Source organism: Peromyscus eremicus, chromosome 6 (genome assembly GCF_949786415.1).
Source record: "Peromyscus eremicus chromosome 6, PerEre_H2_v1, whole genome shotgun sequence".
Classification (NCBI taxonomy): domain Eukaryota; kingdom Metazoa; phylum Chordata; class Mammalia; order Rodentia; family Cricetidae; genus Peromyscus; species Peromyscus eremicus.
The window spans coordinates 25,323,957-25,336,092 of NC_081421.1; the positions used below are offsets into that span (position 1 = coordinate 25,323,957).

The 12,136-nt window shown below is 46.8% G+C and overlaps 1 protein-coding gene across 6 annotated transcripts in view; it reads right to left on the reverse strand.

Moving 5' to 3' along the window:
• Fndc3b (fibronectin type III domain containing 3B) overlaps nt 1-12,136 on the reverse strand; it is a 300,773-nt gene that overhangs the window by 43,971 nt on the left and 244,666 nt on the right. For all 6 annotated transcript variants that reach the window (XM_059265284.1, XM_059265285.1, XM_059265288.1 and 3 more), the window contains 4 exons: nt 6,038-6,162; nt 4,588-4,762; nt 3,009-3,095; nt 1,455-1,593 (listed from right to left, as the gene is read on the reverse strand). In XM_059265284.1, coding sequence (XP_059121267.1) covers nt 1,455-1,593; nt 3,009-3,095; nt 4,588-4,762; nt 6,038-6,162 — 526 coding nt within the window. The remainder of the gene's footprint in view (nt 1-1,454; nt 1,594-3,008; nt 3,096-4,587; nt 4,763-6,037; nt 6,163-12,136) is intronic.

Below are 12,136 nucleotides of genomic sequence, written 5' to 3' on the forward strand. Positions count from 1 at the left end.
TGCAAAGCTGAAATGTTCAGATATTTATCTTGTTTTATTATTTTTATTTCATATATTTTATGAGCAATTAGATTCTTTTGAAAAATGAGAAGGGGAGAGAAAAAAAAGGCATTGACAAAATAAATAAAATGTTGGAATGGAATACATGCACTCCACCACACTTTCTACCAAGGGAACATTCTATCCCCACCCAGGGAACCAGTCCAGCCCCAGAGCTGTGATCACCATGTGCACCAGGCAGTGTGGGGAGGAGACCCTGTCAATTACCAGGGTCCCTCTGTCACCCTGGATAAATGCTCACAGTCTCTGCTGCAAGAGCTTTGTTTTGTGAGTATGAGAACGTGAGGCAGAATAATTTTGCCAAACTGTGAAGAATTCATGTCTGGCAGCAGCCTGCCATCTCTACATCCTTGGTCACAGGGGAGACTTTCCAAGGTCTTGACTTCATTCACACGGACTGAGGAAGCTCACTGCCCCAGGCCTTTGCATTACTCACATATACTTCCATAATAACATTTACAACAATAACTAAGGACAAACCCAGCATAGCGCTGAGGTGACCGAGGGGAGAGCTCAGGGGAACAGGTTCCTTGGAGGAAGGACCCCAAGCAGCCCAGAATCCTCCACTTTCTCTTAACCATACCTGTCTTCCAGGGAAAGCAGGCCTCAGAGTTCTTTGGTAACTCAAGATAGTATGCCTGAGCTTACTATCTCTGGTGATGGTCTCTGGTGATGGTCTCTGCATTAAACTGCACCTCACATACAGTACCTTTAGAACTCTAAATTTTTCTGTTGTGCCTTTCACTTTCTATTTATGCATATTCTTACATGACATTAATGCAAAGCACATGTCTTAACCACTTTATATGTAATCCCAAATGTTATAACCATACAGTAATATGCATCTCCCTGAAATGACCCACACTGCAGAGATGAACTTCAATGTCCTCCCAGGTTATCTCAGACCAAGTGAAAAATCCTGAAGCTCAGGGTGGTAGCCACATAACAAACAACACAAAAACAGAATTCTTCCTATTTTATTGCAACGCTTTGCAAGTTAAAAAAATTACATATCTAAATTTGAAATCTCAGTATTAATTTAAAAATATTTTTCTAATAAATTTTTCAAGGTGAGTCATTAAAGAATGAATTATCTAATCATGAATCCTGAGACTCAAATCAACAATGCATTTAAATAAGGAGGAAAAATGTAATATAAGAAAATTATGGAACAAATTAAATACTCTTAAAACTGTTCACTTAGAGAGTCCCCTAAAGTCTGGCCATACATTAGAACCATTGCCTTCTCCAGTCCTCAGCATGCTTCTCACACATGTATAACACATGCATGATGCCCTCACACATGATATTATGTCTCTGTGTTTGATTTGTCACTACTGAAGTTAAAATGAGTCACAAAGGACCAGCAGTGGCAGAACAGAAGACGTACGTACCCCACTTGACACTGAAGCCATGAGATGTGATGGGTCCTTTAATGAGGGGTCTGGTCGGAGGTCCAGGCCTGTCAGGACTGGTTGTGCAAACCAGGACTTCGCTTGGGCAGCTTCTCCCTTCCATGTTAGAGGCAGTCAGCTGGAACGCAGCCACGAGAAGAGAGCGCACGTAAGGTATAGGCTACAATTAAGTCGATAGTGTCTTTGTGACATTGCGAGGTCAGCTACGTAGACTCTGATACATCCAGCTATCCATTCATGTTTTCTTTCTTCAGACCGTTGATTTAAGTGTTTGTGATCACTTATTTTGCTTATAATTTGGTTATTAACAATTAAAACTATACGGTAGGTTTTAGCTACAGGTATTTGTATAGCCTTACAAGAGGAAATACAAGCCTAGGGGAATGGTACACGTCTGCAATCCTAGCACGTGGGAGCTGGAGGCAGAGAACTGTGAGTGTGAAACCATCCTAGGCTATGTAGCAAGTTCCAGGCAATTCTGGAAGACAGAGTAAGGCTGTGTTTCAATAAAGGAGGAGGAAGAGGAGGCTGTAGTGGCAGCATATATAAAATCAGTCTGTTCCCACCATTCTGTGCTGTCTGATGAAAAGAAAGCATGGATAAACCAGACACTTACTTATGGAAGAGTCAGACAGTGCCACCTGGTGGAGAATGTCAGCAGTACAGCTATGCTCTGGGAGCCAACATTGGTATTTTTAGCATACCCAAAACAATTATATTCCTCAAATAGTCAGTCACAACATTCTGCTTGATAATTTGACAAGTACTGGAGTGACTACATGCCAAATTAAATTACTTATCCCTAAAATTAGAGATGGGAGGGCGGAGAAACCTCGGGGCATATGAGGAAGAAAGGTGCCATGCACAGGGCCAGCACAGGATGCTGTGGGATCGGAGGAGGCACTCATGAGCAACACAAAGCAGCCTTCACAGATCACTGCGGGGACATTAGTGGTGGCAGTTCTCAACCTGTGGGTCAAACGAACCTTTCACAGGGGTCACATCAGATATCTTGCATATCACACGTTTACTTTATGATTCATAACAGTAGCAAAATTACAGCTATGAAGTAGCAATGAAATAATTTTATGGTTGGGGGTCAGCACAACATGAGGAACTGTGTTAAGCGGTTGTAGCATCAGGAAGGTAGAGAACCACTGGCCTAAGCTGCGGAAGGGGTTGGAAAAGGGAGAGAAACAACAGGCAAAGAGTGAGCAGAGGGCACTGGACAGCCAGGGCATTTGAGGCCAAGTGGTACAGGGAGGCAGCAATCGCCGGGGAGTGCAGGGACACACGCTGCAGGTCAGGGTCCTCCCGGCTGGACACCCGCCCTCGCTGTAACAGCATCTTCTCACATGGTTTTCTGTCTAGAAACTAGATTTTCAAATTTAAATATGGTGGGTGCTCAAAGGTGTGTGTGCTACTTTAAAGATGCTGTCCATTTTAGTCCCTTTCTGGCCGGCAGACTGCACTGGAAACGGAAGTGGAGAAACACTAAACAGTCAGTGTTAGCACCCCGGCAGTAAGACTCACCCTGAATTTGTACTGTGTGCTTCTTTTGAGATTTTTCACAGTGCAGGTTAGATCTTCTCCACTGTACTTTGGGTGGAAATGGTTATCCTGAAAAGGCAAAGCCAGAAAGAGTCATCAGCATCATAACATCCGGGCCTCAAATTCCGAAGGACCCAGAGCTTTTTACTGTGGCTGCCTATCTCCACCAGTGAGCCTGGAGGCCGGCAGCCACGGTTAATGGAGTATCAGGGTCCACTGTGCCGTGCACAGCTTTCTAAATTCAGGTCTCATCTGTCACACGGCAGTGTAGCCTGGCTCTGGCCAACTGTGTACGACAAAGCAGTAAGCGCTTGAAATATTTTCATTTAACAATTAATTTGTCCCGAGAAAAGCCTGTTGATTGGGAGGCTGACATTGCAAAGGGCTATGCAATAGCAGGCAGGCAAGGTTCCTGAGCTACAGCGCTCTCTTCTGGCTAAGGGAGAAAGCACAGCTTGGATGGGGAAGGGCAATCTCCTTTAAGGGTAGACCTTACTGCTGTAGGGGAATACACTGAATTCATTCCATAGTGTTCTCCATCCTCCCTCCCTCCCAGGCAACTTCTGTGCATCAGGATCCCTTCAGGCTCAAGAGAATCAGCCTTGCTAAAAGGCATACAGAACCTGGTTCACAAGGCACTTACATGTCATCTAAAGAGGGCAATCGAAAAAATAAAACCCTACACACACAGCAGGAATGCCACGTGGTGTTGTGGGCTGTGAAGGCATATGAAGGCAAGAGGCAGGCTGCTGGAGGCCCTGAGATGCTGCCACAGCAGAAGGGGTTGATGAAGTACAGTAGCCACATGTGGCTCTTGGGATTCAAACTCAATACAATTAAAAATACAGCTGCTTTGGTCAGTAGCCATATTTCAAATGCTCACAGACACACGTCCTGCATAAACTATGGGATGTGTCTACCACTGCACAGGGTTCTACACAGCAGAGATGTTCCTGAGTGGTCAGGCAAGGCTATCCTAGGAGGATATTTGCTGAGCTGTGAGAAGAGACCCAAAGGAAACCAGGAAAGTGAGGACAGTATCTTCAAGGAGCTCCCTGCAGGAAGACACGGGAAACACAAGTCCACAACGCCAGGGCACAGCGGGTAAAGTAACAAGGGCAGAGACAAAACCCAAGCGCACAGGGCCAGTGGGGGTGGGCATCAGGAGAGCTGTGGCCTCTGCAAGAGGGTGGCCAGGTGGCATGTGCTCTGGACAGTGATCAAAGAACACAATGATGCTGCTGAGGCCCAGCTGAGGGGCCTCTGCAGTCGTTCAAGGCAAGGGGAAGGCTGTGCCGAGGAGGCCTTCTTAGCTGTGGAGACGGTGAACATCTGTTAGATTTCTGGATAATTTTGAAGAAAGTTTAAAAAGATTTGCTGTTGATTATATCTGGGGTCATGGGATGAGTCCAGCTGAAAGGACCAGCAGCCACTTGCTGAGCTGCAGAAGGGCAGTTTGACATGCACAGCGGTGATGGCCGTGGTAGAAACAAAGAGTGGCCTTGACCTTGGGTAGGAAAGTGTCAGGATGCTCTGTAGGTGCAGAGGCTGCACGACTCACATTTTCATCCTCTTGGATGTCCAGGGTGTAGGTAATTACTTCCTCAGGTGAGCAGCCTTCTGGCCTGTTCCATTGCAGTGTGATCCAGGTGACGCCCGCTCGGACGAGCCTGGGTGCTGAAGGCATCTGTGGGATGTTTCCTAGTGTATAGCACACCACCTCCTGGCTGTAACCACTGCAGAGGAACGAACAGAGGAGACATCAGGGAGATGTTAACCAGTGTATAGCACACCACCTCCTGGCTGTAACCACTGCAGAGGAATGAACACAGGAGACATCGGGGATGCTTCCCAGTGTATAGCACACCACCTCCTGGCTGTATCCACTGCAGAGAAATGAACAGAGGAGACATCAGGGGATGCTTCCCAGTATAGAGCACACCTCCTCCCATCAGGACTGTGTCAGGAGTCCCGGCATTTTAGAAGTGGGACAGTATGCCTCTACCTAGCCCCACTGGTGTGTGGTGGGAAGGGATCCTGTACACAGGACATTTCCCACCACAGCTCTCAACTGTCCTATTGTGCCCCCATTGTCTGCATTTCACAAAGGCACTCCAGCTGTACAAAACTGGCTTCTGATTTCATCTCTCTCAAAAGCATAGCACGGCACCACATTTATCAAGGTTAGAGCAGCGGCTACCAAAAGACTTCACATGAATGTGTGTACAAACAAGTCATGTTGTTGCAGGATCATGAGTTTTACAAACTGTTTTCCAAGTCTGTGGTGCTCCTAACTCAATAAAAAACTGTATCGCTCCAACTTTTCTAGTTAGAAAACTCTGAAGCTACTGCTTCTTAGGTACTGGGAGAAGTTCTAAAACTCTGATGTTACAGAGGGGTTCTCCAGGCTGGGCAGCTAACCGCTTAATCCAAGGTGCCGTCAGGAAACGAAGACTTTTCCCTTGATCGAGAGTTACCTAGCAAGAACTGAGCCATGGTCTTTTTTCAAAGCCCCTTAATAAACAGGCTCCTTGGTTAGGCCCCTCTTCCCCTCCTCCTGCAGCCTGGAGACACCCGCAGACAGGCAGCCTGGTTTTCCCTGACGCTGTAACTTGAGGACAATGGTTGCTCAGCGACATTTTCTTTGTATCAGCGACAGTCACACAAATGAAAAGGAGAGGCCTGGAGGACAGGCACATGGCCACGTGACACAGAACAAGGAACAGGTGCTGGGGGTGGGGTGGGGACACCCAAGAGGATGGCCTCCTTCACAAAGCTCTACTGCCACCTTCCTCTTGGTCCCCAGAACCTCTAGTGGGCCTCACAACACAGCCGTGAGGTTGAGTACAGGTCAGAGTGCTCTGTCACCTCAGAGGCCTTCTCCCTCCTTAGAACTTCCTCTCAGAATTGCTGAGTGTGGAGGTAGCTTCCTCCAACCTTCAGGCAATATGAGAGACAGCCAGAATCATGCCTTGAAGGCTGAAGGGGCAGAAGAAGAAGAGACGCCATACCTGGTGCCGATGTCGTTCCGAGCAGCGAGCCTGAACGTGTAGCCCATGGCTGGACAGAGTTTTGTCAACTTGCAATGCTTCTGGTTCCCAAAGAAACACTGTCTGAAGCCACTGTTTCTCTTTCCCTGGAAGAGCCAGAGACGAACCGGCATTATTGTCTAGCAGAGAGGCACCCAGCACATTGCACTCTTAATTTTCCTGTTTATTATTATCATTAGACTTGTTGACTCATTCATTTAAAAACTTTAAAAATTATTGTACAAACAAATGGGGGTTTGCTGTGACATTTCCAAATGGTTGCAATTTAAAAAAGCAAATGACTAAAAGAAAATGAAATATTTTAAACAATTGCGGAAATTTCTAGTTTGGGTGAACCAACAAGAGAATAGGCATCCAGAGAGGACCCACGTTGAACATAAAGCACCCACAGGGAAGCCTCACCCTGACACAAAAGCCACTCAGACCTGCCACCAAGGCCCAGTGCTCCTCAGACGTGCATTTCTCGCAGGGTTTTGGTTGACAGTATCAGAAGGTCCTTTCAGACACAGGACAAAGTGGCAGTAAGGATCACGACTGCTAAGGTCTCCCTTACTTGGGGTGGTGGTCACGGCCAGTAGAGCATGTGAGTTTCTGACAGAGCTGAGGACTGCCACCTTGGAAGGCGCCTGGCCTTTTTCAGGAGTCCTCCCACACCCCAAGGACCCGTGTGCAGCTGAACACCAGGCAGGTGTTTCTTGTCTCTTCTGTCACAGTGGCCTAAACCCCTTGACACACACATTACAGTGATAGTGAGCTGTTTGTTTACAGATCCCTAAATACTGGTCACAAGCCTTTGAATCATCTGTCCACATCTGTTTTCTTTCCAAAAGAGCTCAACCACTGTGCAGAGACTTGAACGTCAATGTCTGATAAGCTTGGAACATTGGTTGAAAGCCTATATACACCTCCCTGCCCCCATGCCACGCCCCCTTCCCACACTGTATTCATTCTAAGTTTCTTACGAATACGCGTCAAGTTTGTTGGAATACACTGCTGGCTGGTTAGAGGTCTCCCATAGTCTGGCCTCTTTCTTTAAACTCAACAGTATGGAAACTCCCTCAAGGCTTCCTGCCCTTATCTGGAGAATGCTCCTGGGCCTGGAGGACTGACCTATCTGAAAGTTGTCTCTAAAACCAGATGATTCCTGATTCATCCTTAGTTGACCTTTGGCACAGTCTAGGAGCTCTGCTACAGGACCCTACTGCCACGTACAAAGCCTTGTGACAGGAGCGTGCCATTTAGTGTAAACTAAGTTTGTCCCCAGCTCCCCAATCCTATTTATTCCTTATACTCTGGAACAAAGTTGAGCTGATTCACTGAAATCTGTCTCCTGGAGGGCTGTCTCCGTTCGTGCTCACGGGCCGCATACAAAGCTTTCTGTCTCCCCTTCTGCCTCTTTCTCCTCTCAGACTGGTGGCCAACACACCAAGAGGGAAGGAGGAACCCCACACAAGTTCTTTTATGTAAGAAGAAAAACACGTAGGATGTCTGTCTTTTGACCTGGGAACTGAACCCAGGTTTCTATACACCATAGGCAAACATTCTGCCACAGACGCATTCCCAATCCCCACACTCCATGTTATTCTAAGACAGGGTCTCCATAGTTCTTCAAGCTGGCCTTGAACTTGTGACCCTCCCTCACCAACCTCCTGAGTAGCTGGGGTATAGCCTAAGTTACTAGGATGAGTCCTCAAGTGGGGTCTCGTAGTACCACATTTAAGGAAAAGGACCATTTAAATTGGGCCGTGTTCAGAGACATAGAAATTCATATAAGGATTTTTCTAGAACAATATTTCCATTCATAATGCATATCTTATTATCTTATTAATTGCCCACAAAAACAAACAAGCAAACACACTAGCCTGGCATGGTGGTGTTCACATACAATCCCAGCCTCTTGAGGCACAGGCAAGAAGATCTACATAAATTTGGGGCCAGCCTGGCCCCAAAACATATTGAGTTTGAGGTTAGCTAGGGCTACAGAGGAAGATTCTGTTTCAAACCAAACAATGCAAGCTCACATATTAACTAACAAATCCACAGCAGATCTAACATTCTCACTGAGTCCAGAGACTCCAGGAATATTCTGAAACTCTCAAATTACTTCTATAGCACGAAGCAGGCAGTTTTCTTCTAGGCCAATTCACGCATCTCCTTCTGGTAAGCGGGCTCCGAACACAGACTGTGAGAACGTACTCTAGGTGACGTGTAATTAAAAACCCACGCATAGAACAGACAGATGCACTCAACAGTGGAAACTACACTGCTCACAGCTCCTCCCCAAGCAAGATGGCGCTGTCTCTTGACAGAAACCCTGAAGGCCCTTAAGATTCAAAGTTCATTTTGTCAAGGGTTCAAAATACATGCAGGTCCAACTATGGACAGATGGAGGATAGAAAGTGGAGTTTTTTCCATCGTGACTGAGCGAAGTCATCGTGTGCTGGACACTGCTGACTGGCACCTTGAGTGCTAAGGTTGGGGTAGTAGATTTATTCACAGAGAACTGTTTGTGCATCTATTTGCCTGACTGTGCCCAGGCACAGTCTCGCTACACGGCATGAGCATTCCAGTGTGTTTGTACTCACTTCAGTAGTACCGGATCTGCCTTTCTTCTGCCTTTCTTCCTGAACCCTGAGTCAACAGTGTGAGAAAGGCACGGCTTGCCAATGAGGCTGTTATCAGTTCCAAACCTTGGCTTCCCTCCGGTGCCTCGTTTTTCCTTTCTCTCTGTTTGCCCTCCGTTATCCATTTCTGGTACTTAGAACTGTGGCCAGTAAACAAAGGCCAGTCTTTCCTTACTAGTCAGTTTGCTTTAATCTACAAAGGCCATACTGTCTATGACTTAAATAAGGAGGAGTGGCGAGGTGTCATTCTCCTGTCAAAGGAGTGTGGCTGCAGTGTTCACATGGGACCTGGGAATGGAAACATCCCTCTGCCTTTAAAGAGCAGCAGCCTGACGACTTTAGACACAGTATTCAAATGTTCCTTCTTATTTGTTTTTCCTTTAACATTATGTGTGTTTGTGTGTGAGGGTGGGCTTGTGCATGGGAGTGCAGTTCTTGTTATGGACAGAAGGGGGCATCAGATCTCCTGGGACTGGAGTCAAAGATGGGCGGCATGGTGTGGGTGCTGGGACTCAACTCAGGGCTTGAGCAGTCCATGCGTTACACTGCCGAACTGTCTCTCTCTAGCCTCCAATCTTTCTTTTAATAACAATCCCTGAGATGTGCCACGATGCAACTAGAACTTAGGAATACGGAATTGAGTTTTAGAAACAATAATTTGTTGAGTTTGATCAGGTAACTAAGCTTTCCAGAGTTAAAGAACAGAAGCTTTTTAGAAGTCACCGAGGACAAAGCAAACCCAAGAGCAGGCAGGCCATCAAAATATCAGGCAACAGAGAAGTGTTGGAATAAAAGAAAACATCCATGCACGACAGGCTTCACATTAAAAACCGGAAAGAAAGAAAGAAACTGACAATCTCAAAAGCTATTGCCGTCCCAAGAGGGGCCACCAGATGAGAAGTCAGGAAGGAGAGACTAGCCATGCAGGGACACACACGCATCTTGCTGGCCTGTCACCAGCCTGGCTTCCACACGGTGCGTAAGAAATGCAGTAAGTAGTATTGAAAAGGGCAGAGAAAAAAGAGAACCAACATGGAGATAATGTTTGTAACAGACCTCCTCCTCCCTAAGGACACAGGAGGCTTGGGGATGTTCACAAAACCTGTAGCTCCTGGGTTAGTAACAGCTACGGTGAAATCTTGTTTTCTGTTGGCAGCTGTAGACAGGGTAAAAACCCAGCTAATGCCTAAGACAAAAGACTGGGAGACTTCAAAGAACTGACAGGAAGGATAATATGAACGCTTATGATGTTTTAAAATCAGAAATTAAATACGTAAAAGCTGTCACTCACAGTGAGGGTCTACACTGTGTAGATCATGGCTTTCACATTTAATAGGGTTCTGAGAGGGAGAAGCCTATGGCACGTTCTCTCTTCTAACAAAGTCTAAGTGATACAGGTTTGCTGCAATGTGCTTTACCTAGAAAACTGATTGTGTGTGTGTGTGTGTGCGCACACATCTGAAAGTGAGTGTGAGTGCAGAGCTGGAGAGAGTCTTGGGTGTTGATCTTAGGCTCTGTCCACCCCCTTCAAGGGCAGTGTCTCAATGGGCCTAGACCTCACTGGCTTGGGCTCAGCTCTCTGCCTCCCTACCCGTGGGGCTGTGACATCATGTTTTTAACGTGGTTTTGGGGAGTTGAACTCAGATCCTTATATACGCTTGCAGAGCAAACATTCAACCTTCTTGGCCCAGGCAACTTTTCCCCCATAACTGAAGTCAGCCATTGCAAAGTTCTCTGCTACGATGACCTTAATAAAATGAAATTTGAGAGAAATTAAACATGGCAGAGATTTTGAAGATTTTAAGAATTAGACTATATTTTTCTCTTACCCTTTTACTGCCTATTTTAAATATTTCTATCTTTCTAATCTATTGTTAAAAATTAAAGTTGGTGATTTAGTAAGTTTATACCTTTAGAAAAGTAATTTATTTTCTCCTTCCCCAAAAGGGAACATTTTGCTGAACTGTGGTGAGTCACCTGAGGAAGGGGACACACGCTCCTGCTTCTCAAGAGCAATATTCCCAGGTATTTTAGCCCTGTCCTCATCAACAATCTGGTCAACCATGGGCAGCAGGACAGCTGTGACCAGGCCTAGTTCTGATCAGTCACCACTGCTGGACTTTCCATGGTGTGGTGCACAGAGGAGACTCGGGTCCCCAACAGCACCAAGACTTCGGCTAGGTGCAGCAGGTCCGCTGAGCACACGCAGTCTGGAGCAGCAGGCGTGGAGACAGCCCTGTGCTGTCCTTGGTAGAAACTGAACGACAAGTTTATCCCAATTGGAGAAAAATGAATAAGAGGAGGCAAGCTCCCAGCCCCGGTCAGTTTGAGGCAGACCTGGCCACTGGGCTATTGACCTACTTTGACATGAACTGAAATAACCCCTGCCATGTTCTGACCCGACTTCACCGCCAGCGCCTGTGAGTCCCAAAGAAAGGCTGTCTTTCAGGGTTCACTGGCTTGCTTCCATTCATAAACTGCGGCATGCCTCCATGCTTGTCTCTGCAGCTCGCTGAGTTCATCCGAGGGCAGCGTTAATCTTTACTAGAATGTGAGACAGTCGTGGAGCGCAGACTGGGTGCAGACCAGCCGAGAGGTGCTTCACTTCCAAACCTGGGCTACTTCCATTTCCAAGTTCCATGATCCCTACCCCCTTCCAGCCCAAGGGCAGCAGTTCATCACCCTGAGGAGCTATTTTCTGAGCAGGGCCCAGGTGCTGCCCCCACCCCACAAACTCCTGGTCAAAGCTGCTCTCGAGGAAAAGGACTTGGGCTTGCCAGCCAGCTGGCTTGTGTTCATGGCATCTTCAGACCTTCCCATTCCTGAGATCCCATCCCTGCTTCCTTTTCCTCTCCTCACGGAAGAAAAGCGCCACTCAGCTCACCCCGTCAACCCTGCAGTATGTCTGTGGAAGCCAGGTCACCGTAACAGTATCTGCTAGGCTGCACACCTCATCTCAACTGGGCAAGCAATTGCTTCCCTAGATTTCGACACCACATTCTGAAGGAGCCAGCAGCTGCAGGGAGGAGAGCGAGAGCCTTCTAACAGAACTGAGCACACACAGTCAGTGTCTGCCTCCCCTCACGTTCACAGTTGGTTGCGAGTCTTGATGACGGTGTACATATTATATATACTACATTCTCTGGGCTCCTGCTTTCAGAGGAGTGGAAATGGCCTGCAACTTCTTCTGTAAGTTGTTCGAGCAGCGATAGGTAAGGGTGAGAGGAGGGAGTTCAAGGAGGCGCCTATGTGGGTACACTGCAGGGCAGAACCTACTTCTGCAAACACTTTTAGGATGGACGGTCACTAGAGGGACAAAGATCTTTTCCCCAAGGAGTACAGATGTCTTACTACACACTTTATCTTAGAATGAAATTTGGGGATAAGTTAAACATGGAAGAGATTTTGAAGATTTTAAGAATTAGACTACCCTTTT